Source organism: Labrus bergylta, chromosome 15 (genome assembly GCF_963930695.1).
Source record: "Labrus bergylta chromosome 15, fLabBer1.1, whole genome shotgun sequence".
NCBI classification, from domain to species: Eukaryota; Metazoa; Chordata; class Actinopteri; order Labriformes; family Labridae; genus Labrus; species Labrus bergylta.
The window spans coordinates 22,713,895-22,731,785 of NC_089209.1; the positions used below are offsets into that span (position 1 = coordinate 22,713,895).

Sequence of the window (17,891 nt, forward strand, 5' to 3'; positions counted from 1 at the left end):
TTGCTGAACTGTAATTTTTTTTTAAATAATTAAAATTTTCTATGTTTACCCAGAATTTTTTTGTACACTAAAGTGGAAAACAAGTGATTTAATCGTCTTATTTCTCCCCTCTCTTTTGTGTCCTTTTCTCCCCTCTCTTTTCCCTTTTTACCTTTTCCTACAAACCCAGGTGATGCGGTCCTATTTCAAACGTGCTGACCCGTTCTTTGATGAACAGGAGAACCACAGTCTGATTGGAGTGGCTAACGTCTTCCTGGCCTGCCTGTGCCATGACGTCAAGCTGCAATACGCAGTACCCATCATTAACCAGAAGGGAGAGGTAGGAGCCCGTGATCTGTAGTCTGATACTTAAAAACAAACGTAAGATGTATGTAAGTAGCTCTTTTTGTAGCTTACTATATGAGTGTATATTTTTCTTTATACGCCTGTTACACCTAAATACAGAGAATTGGCATCTCAATAGACTTTGACTCTCTCTTTAACTGCTCCCATCAGGAGCTGCTCTGAGTTCTTAAACCTCTGAAAAATCTGAATATCCCCGCTGAGTTTTCCACCTGAGCAGCTAACAGACAAAGCCATGAGCTGTTGATCATTGTGAAACATTTAGCAGCTAAAGATCAAACGAAGTTCCTCATAAAAATGAGTGAGAGCTACGAGAGAGTGAATATTTGACTTGTTCATCTGGTGATTGGAAACAAGGTCGATATGAATCAAGCAGCAACCTCCAGTGTTGAAAAATGAAGCCAATGCGGAAGTGCAAAATCCTGCAGTCGGTCAAGTGTCCGCTTGAGGCTGGCTGCCAGAGGCCTGAAGGTCACATACACACCACATTCACAAAAGGCAGTTTTTACATCATAAATTAACATGTTTACAGCCTGGTACAAAAGACTAAATATTGACAGGCGGGGGCGATGTAACTTTTTGTAAAGAGGCTTAAAACCCACATCAGCTCCATCTCTCAGCCTGTCGTAAGGTTGACTGACAGTTAGACTGAGACAGGATTTCCTGCATGGCGGCTGCTGCTGATGAGCCTCCAGAGCCCCTTTTAGTAACAGATGGGGGGCGTCACTCAGGCTTCATCCTTAAATATTTACAGTCTATTGTATGACTGTTCTAGATCTGCTGAATTGTTAAGTAAACACATTTCAACTAACACGTTTGCTTGCCAACTTAAATACAACTTTTAATTATTCAATAATTGAATAAGGATCAAAACAGAGCTGAAAGAACCTTAAAAATGTGAAAGAGGAATTATTTACAAGTGATGTTTGAATTAATTAAGGAAGGAAAGAAAAGTCAATAATTATTAACAAATTACAAGTTTAGCCAACAAACCCTCAGTCATGTTGTTTACTTTACATCTTTTGAATCCTGTGATTTTCAAAGATGTGTTTTATGTTCTGTCTGGTCGGGTCAGGTCAGTGTTAATCTTCAGTTACGTTCCATAATGAAAAGACGTATCTGTGGATTTATTTGATTTTCTATCGTCAACAATGACTTCAGCCCACTAATGGCATGTTTTTTGTGTGTGTACGTATCAGATTGCAGGTCGGCTGCATGTGGAGGTGTGGCGCGGTGCAGAGGGCTCTGAGGAGGGGGGTCCAAGGCGGTCTGATTCCCAGCAAAGTAACACGGACAGAGATTCACAGGAGCGCAGGCTGAACTGTGTGGTGAGATCATGTAGATGGAGATCAAATGAGGAGGTTGCTCAGGGAACAGAATCTGACAAATACAACCAGGATTCTGCATGTTTACCTAAAAATATGAACAGACGGTTTATTTTTGGGGCTTTTTATGCCTTTAGTTTAGAGATAGGACCGGGGATAGACTCAGAAATCAGGGAGAGAGAGAGTGGGGAATAACATGCAGGAAAAGAGCCACAGGCCGTATTCGAACCCACAGCCTCCATACATGGGGTGCGTGCACTAACCACTAGGCTACTGGCGCCCCATTTACCAATCTTTTAAAATGTACGTAGGTTTATATTATTTATCCAGCACAGATTAAGAACACATTCTTGGTATAGGTCTAATTTTTTCTTGTACAGCGATGTAGGTTTTTTTTTTTTTTTTTAAATCTTCACTCGGGTTAATAAAGACATACAGTATGGGAGGGGGAACAGCGGGTGTTGTTAGATGTGTTAGATGTGTTGTTGTATGTCGAGTGTAAGCTGCTACTGGATGCTTTGAATTTCCCTCAGGATCAATAAAGTTCTTTACTGTAGAGGTGAGTTTAATTTTCAGAACAACACGTTTCTATGGCAACCTTTGTATGGGAAGCTAATATACATTCTGTTTCTGTTCCTGATAACCACACTAGCAGAAACAATGTTGACATTGTTTATGAGTCTGTTTATGAATATCTCTTAAGGCATGAGGTGAATGAATTTCTTTCCTCGTCTCACTCTCAGGTGAAAATCCTCCAGGCCAACGGTTTGCCTCGTCACCTGTCCAACTTCGTTTTCTGTCAGTACCACTTCTGGGGTCTGAATGATGCAGTGTTCATCCCCCCAGAGGTGGCGCCGTGCACCCCTTCCTCCACTTCCAAAGACCCTCAGTGCACTGTGGTCTTCGACAGTGCCCATGTAAGACTTTCCATATTTAAGAGACACACACATGCACCTGTGTATGCTGCCCCTCCCCCTCCATCTACTTGTTGTATGCACTTTGTAATTAGTCTATTGATATCTCTAAGTTATGGCACTGTTGTCAGATCGTACAATAGAAAAAAAGAGTAATGTCACAATTAGTCATTCAGGTCATTCAAAACGAGCTGCGCTGTGGGTATAAATGATAAAACATCTTGTGATTGTTCTTTTATTGCTCACTTTCTAGGAGCTTTCAGTGTCGGTGTCTGAGGATTTTGTGGAGTTTCTGAATGATGGCGCTGTGGCTATCGAGGTTTACGGCCATAAGCAGGCCAACCATCGCCGAAACCTGGCACTGTGGGACCTGGGAGTGATTCAAGCCAAGACCCGATCCCTCCGAGAAAGGTATAAATATGCAAATATGCAGAAATTAAAATTAATAGTCTTATGTTAGATATTTTTGGTCTCAATGGCAGATATTGCAGTACATTCATGGTTAAAGTGTCTGTCCCTTTAAATGAAAAAATTAGAAAACCCTCCTTTGGATTTATGTTTTAAAACTTTATTGAGTTTAAAAGTTAGAATCTTCCTGCTTTCTGTGGAGCTTTACGAGGAACAGTCTTAGAACTGATCAGCTTTCATCCAATGTCAATTTATTATTTATGTCAAATATCTGGTTGTAGAGAATACTTTTGACACAACAGTCCTATCATAGTCTTTGCCCTGATATCAGATACTCAGATATCGCTGCCAAATGTTAGCCGTCTCCAGCAGATTCTAAACCAGTGTTATGAATGAAAGATTGGTGATGTGTGTCCACGCTGTACCTGAAGGTGGAGTGAGGTGACCCGTCGGCTGGAGTTGTGGGTACAGCTGATGGAGCTGAACGAGGCAGGAGAGTTTACAGCAGTGGAGGTTGTTCCTGCTAAAGACGTGCGCACTGGAGGAATCTTCCAGCTACGACAGGTGTCCTAATTCTTTCAATGTTTGTGGATTACATTTTTGGAGGGTTATTATTTTTAATATGAACACTTCTCAGTTTGTTCTAGGTGTATTTATGTTTACATTCAAAGTGGCCGTCTCAGTGAACTGATGATCCTAACTTTAAAAGAATTTAAAAAGTCCTGCGTCATGAATGTACGGCTTTATGCTATAATATCAATCAGAAACAAATCTACAGGAGTTACGATCTTATCTACCCAAAGCTTTATTCTCTCATGTACATCTCTACCTCCAGGGTCAGTCCCGTCGGGTTCAGGTGGAGGTGCGTCCAGTACCAGACTCTGGCACAATGCCCCTTATTGCAGCCTCCATCCTCTCAGTGTCCATTGGAGACGTCAAGGTCAGGCAAACGCGTAACTTCAAAGGCACTGAAACGCACCAGGTGAGGAGGAAGTAAAAACATCCTTTTGTTTGCTGGCTCAAAATGTGTTGTACACTTTATTAGGTTTAGCACCATGGCTATCGACTTTTCAACGTTTTCTCTCTCAATATAAATTCCAGGGTGCTGATGAAGAAATGGACAGCTACCAGGTTAGTAAATGATCAGTAAAGAAGACGTATCAGATGACATTTTTTTATTACTAAGAAACCCGGCCGTGTTTATCCTGTGTAAACAGTGAAAAGTGTTGCAACATACTGTATATGTATGTTATCTTCTATTTGTGGTATGACTCCAACCAACCTCCCACGCAACCCTGGATGAGTACAGACGGCTTGTGTTGGGCTGAGGATTTCACTTTTAAATGTGTTGTATCTGTGTGTGTGTGTGTGTGTGTGTGTGTAGGAAGTCGACCTAGAGAGGATGAGAGAACAGTGGCTTGACATTCTCACTCAGAGACAGGAGTATCTGGACCAGCACCTACAGAAGATAGTCTCTAAACCAGGTAAAAAAAAAAAATAAACTTGCCTAAAGCAGAAAAAAAATCACTTCAGTACATCAAGGAAATCAGGCAGCAGTGACTGATGGCTGCATCTTTATCCTTCATTCTCTCTACCTAGTGATGTTTCTGTAGAAGTATTAGGAGTCAGCTCACAATAACGGCTTCTTATTGCTGGGATAAAAAACATATTTCCTCCAAAGTAATGATAACCAAACTATTACAACATTATATACCTCATGATCATACATTGTAGAAATAACACCCCAAAAGAAACAATCACATTGTTTAAACTGAAAACTGATTGTCTTCAATGAATATGTTTGTCCTTCACTCTGTAGTGGTGTTTGCTCACCTTTTTGCATGTCCATAGATAAGTCTGAGGACGATGTTGAGAGGGAGTCCCAGCTGCTGGAGTGTCGCCTCACACTCACTGAGGAACGCAACGCTGTCCTGGTGCCATCAGCCGGCAGTGGCATCCCTGGAGCGCCAGTTGAGAGGTATGTGTTTCATTTTTAATTTGTTTGACTATTTCATTGTTTAATGAAAACAAAAGGCTTCCTGATCACACTTAGGAGCTACCTCATAATGCTGTAGCTGTGGAGACATAGAAACTACACAAATCATGCAAATTGTAACTTCTGCACCTCAGAAGAATTTTTTTTATTTTAAAAAATGACCAACCCTGTCTTTAATTCCCACACTTTAATTATTTCCACAATAAATACCTGCAGGTGATGAAGATGCAAACAGAAAAATCCTGAAACACATGAAAGATTTCTCTTCTAATTTGACGTCATGGTATCAATAAGTCATCAGTATTCTACCTCAACTCGAGCTGTTTTCCTGATTTCAAAGTGTCATATTGTCTCTGTATAAAGGACTAGGTGTTTTGTCAGTGATCCTTACGATGCCATTTCTCCACAGAGTACCTGTCCCCGGTATGGAAACACACATTCCTGTCCTGTTCTTGGATCTCAGTGGTACGTTGTTCTCAATGCCACATGTGTTCATATATTTGGCAAGTCTTTTGCTGTAGTCATCAACTTTTTCAACAGCTGTATTAATTACAATACGATTTCTGTTCATTCATCCAGCTGATGATTTCCAGTCCAGTCTTTCCGCCCCATTGGCTGGGGGTTTGGATGCGTCACTCAGTGGAGAGGAGGAGGACGACTTCGTTGACCTTCATATTGTCAAACATAACGAGCCGGAGGTTAATAGTCCCAAACGTATCATCTACTTAAGCAGATTGATCACAGATTGTGGGAATCTTTTTTCACATCGATAATGTGTTCCAGGTGAAGGTGGAGGCTTCTTGGGACGCTACAATCCACGACTGCCCCCAGCTGAGTCGCGTCACGTCAGCTGACCAGCGGGTTTACCTGACAGTCAGCACGGTGGTGCAGCTGAGCCACCCGGCACACATGCAGCTGTTGCTCAGGAAACGCATCTGTGTCAATGTCACCGGGAGACAGGTGAGGCACGGCGTAGTAACACGTCGGCAGAATGACATGTTTGTTTAGGTAATTCAGATTTACACTCAAACAGAGATGAGAAGATTTGAGATCATGTCGCTGTGTGTTTGTTTGGCAGGGCTTTGCTCAGAGTCTGCTGAAGAGGATGTCTCACCGCAGCACCATCCCCGGCTCTGGAGTCACCTTTGAAATAGTTTCTAACATCCCAGGCGTAAGTGTTCAACCACAACAGTATTAATAGAAAAGAAAGTGTATTAAAGGTCAAATATCCTCTATTTGAGGCCTGCTCAGAACAGGCTCAGGTGAGCTGTGTTTGAAGTGTGCACTGTGGGCAATTGTGTCACGCTCAGAGGGCAGAACAAACACCTAGCTGTGGGAGTGTCACCCACTTGGGGGAGGGTTTACTGCCCTTTGTGACTTTTACCAGGTTTCTGCTCGTGGAAGCTTTTTGGGTCGGGTAGAATCAGTTCTATCTGAAACTGTTTGCTTGCCCTCTTCTATCACTGCAACACCTGTTGGTTTGCTGTTTGCCTGGCAATAGGAGGAGCGGGGGGGGCAAAACAGCCCTGTGAGGGTGCCTTGTAACCGCCTACCTTCTCTGGTCTAAACAAAAGCAGACCATTCAGGAGCAGAATCTTAACTCATAGCTTGTTTCCTTAATGTCTGATGATATGGTAAGGTCATATTATGATTTAATTCTGATATCTTATCTCTGGTTGATATCTTACAGATTAAACCTTTAATGCTAATAAGTTATGTACTGTGGTCTTTGTTTCCAAAAGTTCCAGACAAGTCACTTGTTGGTAACACAGTCTGTCTGCAGTTGTGTTATAGGATAAGATAATACTTTATTGATCCTCAGAGGGGAAATTTGGGCGTTATGTAAGCAGTCCTGTGACAGGCTTGAACATTTCAATACTGGTAACCACAGCATCAAGAGCAGGTATTAAGCACAGTTGTTGGTACCCAGTGCAGTGTACTGTACATTGTGATTCCCACAGGACATCCATGGTCCAGAGGACAGGGAGATGCTGGCCCGGCTGGCTGCCAGCACTGAGGACCACGAGTCAGCCGACAGTGAGGCAGCCATCGAGAAATATCTGCGCAGCGTGCTGGCTGTGGAGAACATCCTCACGTTGGACAGGCTCAGACAGGTCAGGAAATAAATCCATGAGAGTCGGGAATGCTGTCTGTAGATTAAACCTTTTACACATCAGACACATTTACCTTTATGGCACTCTTCTTTAAATGATATATCTCTGAAGCTTACACACTTAATTCATTGTTGTCTTTTTTATTCAGAAAAGTTTTTATGAAAATCTCATAGAGGTTTAATTTAATGAACCAAAGAGTGATACAAATAGAGCTGTGTGTGCGTGTAGGAGGTGGCCGTGAAGGAGCAGCTCGCAGTCGGAGCGAAATCTCCCAGACGCTGCCTGAGCTCTCCAAGCATCAACCGGGTAAGACAATCAAGTGCTTTTTTTTTTTCAGAAATGAATAAATGATAAGTTTGTGTTTTGTCATGTGGTGTGGTTATCTGATAGTCATGTTTAGGTACCCTGAAGAAAAAAAAACTGTATCCATGTTTCATCTTTGGTGTTAATCTAACATCTCTCTGTATCATGGAGCTGTCGTCTTTGTTCAGTGGATCTATTATTTTAAGACAATCTGCACATCACTGATATAAACTCAGCATTTTCTAACCCGGCTGTCTGCTGTGAGCTCTATATGTTTTTCTCCTACTCCTTACAAGGCAGTCCATTATATTTGGCTTCTCGTATTCTGGGGTTCAGCTTGTGTGTCTTCAAACTAGTTCCTTCTTGCCTGCAGTAAACTTGTCTTACTGGTGTTAACCTGTCTCACTAACATCCTGGCTCTAACCCTTTAACCTTTGCCAGCTATCAGCCAGCAGTCTGGACCTCTACTCCTCTTATCATAAGCTCAATGACTTCAAGGTGAGAGGCATTATATATGTGCACTAAACTGCTTATTTATAATGTCTTAGGCTCTGTGTCCACCTATTGTTTGTTTTCAGTGTCTTCTTTTAAATTGCTTTTAATTAGCAGAAAGCATTTGTATCAGCAGGCCGCCGTCCGGAGAAAAAGCGCAACACAGCGTCTTTTTTCTGAGCTCTAAGCCTTTTTTTTTTTCGGCTACTTCGAGTGCTTTGAGATAAAAATCCTTACATTTTCAGAAAGGTGCTGTTGATGTCACCGGAGTGAGGAGGATCATGCCATGTACCCACATCCTCCTCGCTCTGTGTCCAGACAAAGTAGGAGGGCAAGCATCCTCCGTTTGCTGCTGAGTGAAGGCAAAAATATGATCTCAAATGCAAAATATACAAGAAAAAGCAACGGAGCAGTGTCGGTCATAAAGCAGTGTTTTTAAGAGACTGTTGTCATAAAGACAAAACGCATGTGCAGCGTTTTTTTCTCAGCACAATAGTGCTTCATCCAAGCGCTACAGGATGCACAGTCAGCGCTTTTCTGCCCGAAAGGTGGACACAGGGCCTCAGTCTTTTAGGCTCCCAGTTTGAAAGGTTTGACAATATGGTCACCCTACCTTAAAGACATGTGTGTCATCCTCTGGGTCTACTCTTTTGTATGCAGGGATGGGACAGCCACCAGGACCTTTCTCTGATGCCTTCTTTGGCAAGACGCACACTGCCAAGCTCCGTATCCCAGAACCTGAACCCAGAGACAGGTATGACCGATACACTCTTCATCTTCCAATAGTTTCTTTCTCTGACTTTGGTTTATATTTCCCTTTAACCTGCATCCTCCTCCGTCCCCTCCATCAGTGCATTCAGGCTTTCCTGCGTCCTTATCTTTCCTTATCTCCCTCCAGTGAAGGCCGTTCCCAATCCTCTGAAGTCCCTGCTTCCTGGTGGGAAGGAAGATATTAAAGAGCAGACAGCCGTCCATCAGCAGGTACTTTGAGTCAGCATGTAGCTCTGAATATCATTTTAGATTCTGCTCGCTGTCTTATCTGGGATTTAAAGTGTATAACGCATCACTGCAGCCTAAATCTAAATAGCATCAGCATCAGCAGCAGCAGCTACGCCTATATGTGGTTGTCATAGAAACAGAGCTCTTGTGGCTGGAAACACAAAAATAAATAGAGTATAAATAAATAATGTAAAAATAGTTCAGTACTTAAGGTGAGATGTAGTTAGTCTGTAAAAATAAGTGATACAATTTTTATTATAAATGAGTAAAAAAAAAAAAAGGTTTGTTTTGTTTGGACTCGATGTTCTCTTTTATATAGTCAACAAATATTTGCATTATTTCTGTTTTATTTTCGCTAGGTGAGAGTAGAAAGTAGTTCTCAGTTTCTGGCTCAGGTAAAAGATCACTGGTGGTGTCTTTGTGTGGTTTGGTCCGATTATGATGATTTCCCCTGTTACAATGACCGTAAGTGTCCGTCATCTCGATCTTTGACCTTACGCTTTGCATTGTGGGAAACGGTACACGAGGGAGACTGCTCTGATGCATACTGTGAATTTTCCTAAATCAGTACACTTTCAAGTAGTTTTGGCATACAGTGGATCTCACATTTGTTCTCTTTCTGCCTGCTACATTTTGGCCAAAAAAAGTACTTTAGTATAGTTTGGTAAGTGGTTTAGAAATCAGCCCGTGTGTGTAGAGGAGGGTTAATTAGGACCAGGGGATCCTCCTGCCCCCCCCCCCCCCCCCCCCTCCCTTTACCCCTCCCTTCACCTCATCATCCACTGATCTCCAATCATGCAACATCAGGACAAACTACACCCACTACAGCTTCTGATTTGACTGATAAACACCTCGAGGCATGTAGAGAAGCTAATCAGGGAAATCATGTGACGTGTTTGGTTGGAGTGGAAAACCATCAGGCGGTTTTGTTGTATTGATTGAGGCCATCTCTCTAATTAGAGCCTCAATCCACCCTGCTTGGCAAATATTAGGAAGCTGTTGATTTAAATCGTCAATATAGCCCATGACCTTACACGTGTTGTTAATGGTCTAAAAACTTTTCGAGAACCGATTTTGCTTCCAGCCAAACTTGAGACCTGACCTGACAGCTTCAAGGCTCGACTTGACTTGAGATTTGAAAAGAACCATGAGGTTTGTGACAGTAAAATCCAGGGACACTAAAAATGTATTTCAACAATACATCAGCCACTTTTTGGAGAAACAAAAGAGCTTTGAGTACAGACGTATACGTTTTAGAACGTATCAAAAAATGTAATAGGATCCAAACATGTAAAAAGACAAAATCTTGAAATGCATTCTCATTTTAACAGGCAATCAGAGATCTCCAGACTTGGAGCATTTTCCTATGATTAAATTAAATGTAAAAAAAAAATGTAGTACACCATTTTTATTAAAACAGTTAACTTGATGTGCTCTACAGCAAAGTATAAGATAGAAAATAAAAAACATTTGTATATTCATCTTGCACAAACCTTCATGCTTAAAAAAGGGCATAATGGGAAAACGTTCAAAGTGGATTTTACCATTTAAAGAGGACATATTATACCCCCTTTCCACCTTTTCAAACAGTCCCCTGTGCTGTGCTTTGGTCAAAATATAACATGAATCAAGCACCAGAGGAGGTTTGTGACCCTGTAGAAACCAGAATCCCACTGTGATGTCACAAGGAGAGCAAATTTGAAACGGAGCATTTTTCTCCGTGTTGTAAGACTTATGCAGACCACAAACAAAGGACTGGATGGGTTTATTTCACATTTTGTGGGTCAGTAGACACTCAGGTTACCCAAATATATGTTCAAAAACACTGTCAAAGTAGATTTTTCATAATATGTCACCTTTAATGTCACCTTTTTAAAAAAAAACAAAAAAAAAAAACAGATTAAATGAGGAACAAACAAGGAACAGACAGCTCGTTGCACATTAACCAGTTTGAACAAAATGTGCCCAAATAAGGAAGTTATTACTAGTTAACCAGTAGTTAATCCTTAACTACTGGTTAACTAGTACTTACTAAGGTCCTCATTGGGTCCTCTTGCACATTTTTCCCCATCAACTATTAATGTAACAAAAATGTGCATTCATTGTTACAAGGGACCAAATGAGGAGCTATCAGTTACTCATTAATGAGCTATTAGTGAGCTAGTAAAGCTCTCCTCATTTGTTCGGACTACACACACATACAGGACTACACACACATACAGGACAAATACAGGACTACACACACATACAGGACAAATACAGGACTACACACACATACAGGACAAATACAGGACTACACACACATACAGGACAAATACAGGACTACACACACATACAGGACAAATACAGGACTACACACACATACAGGACAAATACAGGACAAATACAGGACTACACACACATACAGGACTACACACACATACAGGACTACAGGACAAATACAGGACTACACACACACACACATACAGGACTACACACACATACAGGACTACACACACATACACGGCTACACACACATACAGGACTACAGGACAAATACAGGACTACACACACACATACAGGACTACAGGACAAATACAGGACTACACACACACACATACAGGACTACACACACATACAGGACTACACACACATACAGGACTACACATACAGGACTACACACACATACGGGACTACACACACATACACGACTACACACACATACAGGACTACACACACATACAGGACTACAGGACAAATACAGGACTACACACACACACATACAGGACTACAGGACAAATACAGGACTACACACACACACATACAGGACTACACACACATACAGGACTACAGGACAAATACAGGACTACACACACATACAGGACTACAGCACACATACAGGACTACACACACACACATACAGGACTACAGGACAAATACAGGACTACACACACACACATACAGGACTACACACACATACAGGACTACAGGACAAATACAGGACTACACACACATACAGGACTACAGCACACATACAGGACTACAGCACACATACAGGACTACACACACATACAGGACTACAGCACACATACAGGACTACAGCACACATACAGGACTACAGCACACATACAGGACTACAGGACAAATACAGGACTACATACAGGACTACAGCACACATACAGGACTACACACACATACAGGACTACAGCACACATACAGGACTACAGCACACATACAGGACTACAGGACAAATACAGGACTACAGCACACATACAGGACTACATACAGGACTACAGCACACATACAGGACTACAGCACACATACAGGACTACACACACATACAGGACTACAGCACGCACACATACTGTACAGGACTACAGCAGCAACACACATGGGTACAAATACCAATGAGGTCTTGTAATATGTATTTAACCTGCCTCCACCGTCTTGAGCTTTGAGGTGCGTTCCATTTAACTGGGAACTCTGAGCTATGAATGACGTACCACCTGAGTTAACCGCGTCCCAGTTGCAAGTCAGACAAGCAACATGGATGCCCCCAGGAGTACCTTTTGTTTTTTTCAGCTAATACCAGGTGATAACAACTCACTACGTAATGGGTTGCGCACAAAAAAACATTACGACACGTCTACAGAGATAACTTGCACGATACTCTCAGTGTGACTGATTTAATTACTGTAGACCAAAAGAGGAGTAAGCTGCTGATGAACACAATAGTTACAGCTTAAACGTTACTGTTCATGCACCGTGCAGCCATGTTTGATTTTAACTCGGGTTACAGAAGCTTCTTTGAGTTTCTAAGTCAGAATTCCCTTCAAGGAGCGTTCACCGACAACTCAGAATTTCCAACTTCCTCAAAAGACTTATTTAATGGTACATCTGTCCGTTCTTATTCTGATTTATCCTTTCCAATCTGTTTTATTTCAATGTAAAACACAATGTGTGTCTGTCAGGAGCTGTTCCTGTTCACAGGACGTGTTGTGTTGGCTTGCAGGTTTATCCTCCTGAGCCAGAGGAGTATAGGATAGCTGTGTTTGACCTGCTCTCTGATGGTAGACAAACTGCTCATGTATGTTGTCGTTCCGTCATTTTTATCAGCAGCATTTGAAGAATGAAGTCATAATTCCTCTAAAATATGATAGGGAGCGCATGAGAATCAAACAATTATCCTGATTAAAATCCAGTGTGTGTCTGTCTGCTGAGCATCCAGTCCAACAATTGTCCTGATTACTATAAAAGAAATCTAAAGATATTTGATGATGATACTTTGATTTTATTTCACCTTAAAAATAGTTTAAAGCAAATGACACAATATTGAATCAGTAGCAATCAGATAATTTATGTAGATTTAACTTGAACACTGTATCTAAATTAATGATGATGCAGTTTTGTTGATGTTTCACGAGTTAATCATGGGATATGTTGAACAGATATATTCACTTTATTTTACCCGTAATGCATCTGTTATCCACCAATTGATCTTTGATCACCGATTGAATTTGATCATTTTGTCCTTTATAACACTCATTTACTGAACTTAAAGGTACAGTCTGTAATATTCACCACCAGGGGGCTCTCAATCAAAACAATAACAAAAGATGAAGTCAAGGCTGACGGGGAATCATGGGAGTGATTCTCTGCTACATTCAGCAACAGTACGGCAGCTCTCAGTAGCACTTCCCGCTTCCTTATTCGGCAGTCTTTGACGTAACATCCTGATCAGCCTTCAGTATCTGTCATCATCTGACAAGAGATTAATGTTCCCCCAAAATGCACTGTCCTGTCTTTCTGTCATCCTGACAATTAAAACCCCTCACACTGCAGCTGATCATCCCTTCATGCACACAACAAAATGAACATGTTCAAAATGTACTCGTCTCCAGCTTGAACCCGTCCGACAATGACATCTCTCTCTCATGATACATCCTGAAATCTGATTAATGACCTTTTGCTGCTAATGTACAGATTTCAGCTTGTTGTACATAAATGTGACTGACATACTCTTCATCTTGCAGAGTCTGCCTCACATCACGGTGCAGTCAGCCAGCATTGAAGAGGGTTTGAGCAAACATACACATCCAGTAAGTCCCTGAACCCAAAAAACACTTAGTATTGGTGTGAGTAGATAAATGGATGGGGCTGCTGTGGCTCAGTGGAGTCGGTCGTCTCTCAACCGGAAAGTCAGGGGTTCGATCCCCAGTTCCTGCACTCACATGTCTGATGTGTCTTTGGGCAAGATACTTAACCCCAAATTGCTCAAGCTGCTTCAGTGTCGGCGTTAGAATGTGTAAAAGCACTTTGAGTAGAAAAGCGTAATACAAGCTAAAGTCCATTTACCAAACAGGGATAGGGGGATGTAGAGATGGATAACGATGTATTGAGAAAGGTAAAGATATACAGATAGTGGAATAAATGATTTATTTGACTAATGCATATTAACGTCTAACTTGAAAGAGGTCACTTGTAATGAGCACAAAAGATTCTCCCAACCTCACAGCAGTAGGAAGGTTTGAAGTGTATTCCCTCACACTCCTTTGTTCAGCTTAATTTGCATTCAGTAGTTTATTCTTTTAGATAAGCTCTAACCAACTGACATTATTTCACATGACTAGCACCATTCAGCTGACAAACACAGTCAAAAACTAGCTTTTAAACGTAGTGTCTTCCTTATTTGAAGTGGGTCTAAATAGTCACGAGTACCTTTTGTTGTCATGGTTTCCCTCTAGGTTCCTATTGAGGAAATCCTTCCTCCTGATGTCCATACAGAGAGTCCCAGGTCCTTTTCCCTCCCACCGCCTATCATCCCAGAGATGGAAGAGTCCACCCCTAGCCCTGTTAGCGAAGCATCGAGCGGATACATCTCGACAAGCATATCCACTGCAACTTTATCAGATGTATATACGCTAAGCTGGGACCTTCCTCCGTCATCTGGCTTTGAGGCAGTTCCAGATGAAGAGGAAGAGGAAACTAAAGGCACACAGTCTCTGCTGGTTTCAGACAAACAGCCAGCCGAAGAGAGGACCGACTCGCTACCATCCAGACCACAGGATAATCTGTCGGATTTGAACTGGAGTCAACAAGAACAACATGAGTCACTTTCTGACCAGTTGAAGGAGCAAAGCGAGTCTGATTCATCTGAAGAGTCAGACTTTTCGTTCCAGACCGAACTGAAGCAAGACTCTACAATTGGCCATACTGGATTAGAAAGAATGGACAGTTCAGACCTGCCTAACCCTTATCCTTTAAAAATGGAGGAGACAGAATTCTCTGCAGACCACTCACAAGCAGAAACACCCCTAACAGAAGAACTTTACCTAGCAACCACAGACCAAACAGAAACTGAACTGCCAGTCCACTACGAAACCCAACCGTCTTCACAAGAAAGTCAAGATCAGTCTGAAACGATCATCCCTCACCCCCAGCAACCTGAAAATGACCAAAAAACCTTGGACAGCATTCAACAACCAGCTCTGAACATCGTCCCTGATGTGTCTCAAGTGCTGGGTCCTGATGCTTCCCAATCCGGAGATCTTGCCCCTCCAGCTTCTTTTGAGGAACAAGCCAATCCTCCTGTGGACCTGAGCCCAAATCCAACATCCACCCTCACTTCTTCATCAACTACAGAAGAAGCTCAACAAGATGAACCTGTCAGTTTGTCTAGAAATGCTACCACAGCTCCAGATCCTTCTATGTCCACTATTAAGCCTTCAAAACCAGATGCTTCAGCCGCAAACCCCTTCAAGATCCAGAAAGTCAAGTCTTCAGATCTCAAGTCTTTTCAGGGAATTGTGGGTGAGGAGGAGGACAAGACAATTCAGATGGGCCAGGACAGCAGCCTTAACTTGTCATTGCCGATGGAAAACCTGGAGATTATTTCCGATTCTGAAGAAGGAGATGCAGCAGCAAATGCTATTCTTCCCGACTGGTTGAAAGAAGGGGAGTTTGTTACTGTGGGGACCAATAAAAGTGGCACCATCCGTTATGTTGGACCCACTGATTTTGCAAAGGGTACCTGGGTTGGAGTGGAACTGGAAGTACCAGCAGGTGAGTAAACCAGCTGCTCTTGTTTGTTTATTTTTCTTTATAGGTAAGCTTCTGGGTCCAATAATCAAAAGGACAGATGTAAAGAGACAGGAAAGTTAGGGGAGAGTTCAGGGGGGGCAAAGAGTGTTAGGATCCAGAATCAATACTGCAACCAGACAGTAGCGTCTGAATATGGGACGCCTGCTCTCTCAACCGAGCTAAACCGGAGACCCTTCTTGATTTCTTATGCACTGTAGATGCTTTAAATGCTTGTATTGCATTCTTCGAATACGCCAACACTTTGTATCTCAAACAAATCTTTCTCTATCTTTCTTCAGGAAAGAATGATGGATCAGTTGGTGGCAAGCACTACTTCCACTGTAACCCTGGTTACGGTGTGCTGGTAAGGCCAAGCAGGGTCAGTCAGGGTGGTGTCAAGCGTCGTCGCAAGCAGCAACAGCAAAAGCGCCACAGTGCCCACTTGTCTGGATCAAGCCCCAACCTGGCAGTCCTTACCGCTCTAGCCAAAGGTGAAGGGGGTGGTGCAACAACCGGCCGCAGCAAAGGAGACAACCGCAAGTCATGGAACACTTGAGAGGGTCAATGTTCGCTAAATGGCTAATTGATGGACACTTCACTGGCATTTCTTCTGCCCGCATGTAGCAGCTGGTTGGTGGTATAATAGGGCAAGGTTTTAGAAAGAGATCTGAGAGAACATTTTTATCAGGCTGATCTGCTACAGTCTTCACTGTATCTCCTCCATTACTGTAAGATTGAACGCCATTTCACCATTGGACGGGGAAACAATACATTTTTAAACATTCATCTCCTTTCGAGAGTGTATGCTTTATCTTGAATCTTGATGCCTTCCCAGTATATTTTGTGAAATAAATCAAGTAATATTTAATGTTTTATTGGAAAATGTGTACCGTTTTAGTTTTGTTAATGACAATTTCTATCCAATTGATGTATTTTTTTATGGGTAGCAGTGGAAAACAATCAAAGGAGACTCTCAAAATCAGCACATTTTCTACTTCCATATGTTGTGTTAGTGCCAGGGGAAAGTTTATTTGCATTATGATATATTGATGTTAAGTTCACTGGATTACTCATCACTGTGAAGACACCTTATTTCATGTGCTCATATTTCTACTGTATATTGTGCAGCTGCTGGTTGGATCAACCTCCAAGTATTGTGGATTCAATACACCGGTTGGTATTGTGAAAGTATGTGGTCGTTTTGATCCAGTGCCTTGAAATGTTTCTCATCAAAAGTGCCTTAGAGGAAGTCCACCAAAGATTGTGCTGCTGGTGGTTGAAATGTGTTAACTGGAGCTTATTTTGATGTTTCAGAAACTATTTCAATTAACAATTTTAATACGCTCCAAGCAAGTATGACCAGATCGATTGGAGGTGGCTTTTAAAGAACAGTGATGTGTGGCAGTTTTTTTGGACTGTGATTTTTTCATTAGCAGGTGATTGGCTCTTCGTGTGTATGAGAACTTGTTGATTTGTATGTGAAAAGGATTCTTGAGGGATTGTGTTGGTTGTAATGAATTAAAGTATTACCTTGTGTCTGGTAAATCAGATTTTATACTTTTATGCATTCAAGTTGTTTGAATTCAAGTTTTGAATGCTTATTTATTTAAACAGCCACATGAAACTGAAAATGAACTTTATATATTGTTAAATAAATATAATTCTGCTCACATCAACCAATGCGTGATTAATCCTAAAGGTACACTCTGTATGATATCTACTGAATTAAATTAGAAATTGACCTTACTGTATCACCAGACATTAAAGAAACATGCGTCAACAACACAACAGCCAGTATCTCTGATTCCGGTACAGAATGGTTTGTTTTTGTTTTGAGACGGCAGTTTCGTGACCCCCACCAGGCAAACAGCAAACCAACAGATGAACGCGGGAGAGCTGGATCAGATATAACTGATTCTACCTGACCTACCAAGACCGA

At 41.8% G+C, this 17,891-nt stretch overlaps 1 protein-coding gene across 4 annotated transcripts in view; it reads left to right on the forward strand.

Moving 5' to 3' along the window:
• Nucleotides 1-17,628, forward strand: part of LOC109982319 (kinesin-like protein KIF13B) — a 36,870-nt gene extending 19,242 nt beyond the window's left edge. For 2 of the 4 annotated variants that reach the window (XM_020631472.3, XM_020631473.3), the window contains exons 22-43: nt 170-319; nt 1,542-1,670; nt 2,411-2,584; nt 2,835-2,992; nt 3,421-3,553; nt 3,825-3,971; nt 4,091-4,120; nt 4,374-4,473; nt 4,841-4,967; nt 5,395-5,450; nt 5,565-5,683; nt 5,769-5,945; nt 6,064-6,156; nt 6,947-7,099; nt 7,328-7,405; nt 7,844-7,900; nt 8,555-8,648; nt 8,793-8,875; nt 12,885-12,959; nt 13,906-13,971; nt 14,617-15,934; nt 16,252-17,628. In XM_020631472.3, coding sequence (XP_020487128.2) covers nt 170-319; nt 1,542-1,670; nt 2,411-2,584; nt 2,835-2,992; nt 3,421-3,553; nt 3,825-3,971; nt 4,091-4,120; nt 4,374-4,473; nt 4,841-4,967; nt 5,395-5,450; nt 5,565-5,683; nt 5,769-5,945; nt 6,064-6,156; nt 6,947-7,099; nt 7,328-7,405; nt 7,844-7,900; nt 8,555-8,648; nt 8,793-8,875; nt 12,885-12,959; nt 13,906-13,971; nt 14,617-15,934; nt 16,252-16,508 — 3,774 coding nt within the window. In that variant the 3' untranslated portion in view covers nt 16,509-17,628. The remainder of the gene's footprint in view (nt 1-169; nt 320-1,541; nt 1,671-2,410; nt 2,585-2,834; nt 2,993-3,420; nt 3,554-3,824; nt 3,972-4,090; nt 4,121-4,373; nt 4,474-4,840; nt 4,968-5,394; nt 5,451-5,564; nt 5,684-5,768; nt 5,946-6,063; nt 6,157-6,946; nt 7,100-7,327; nt 7,406-7,843; nt 7,901-8,554; nt 8,649-8,792; nt 8,876-12,884; nt 12,960-13,905; nt 13,972-14,616; nt 15,935-16,251) is intronic. The other 2 variants (XM_020631475.3, XM_020631474.3) reach the window with 2 other exon arrangements.
• Nucleotides 17,629-17,891: the final 263 nt, after the last annotated feature.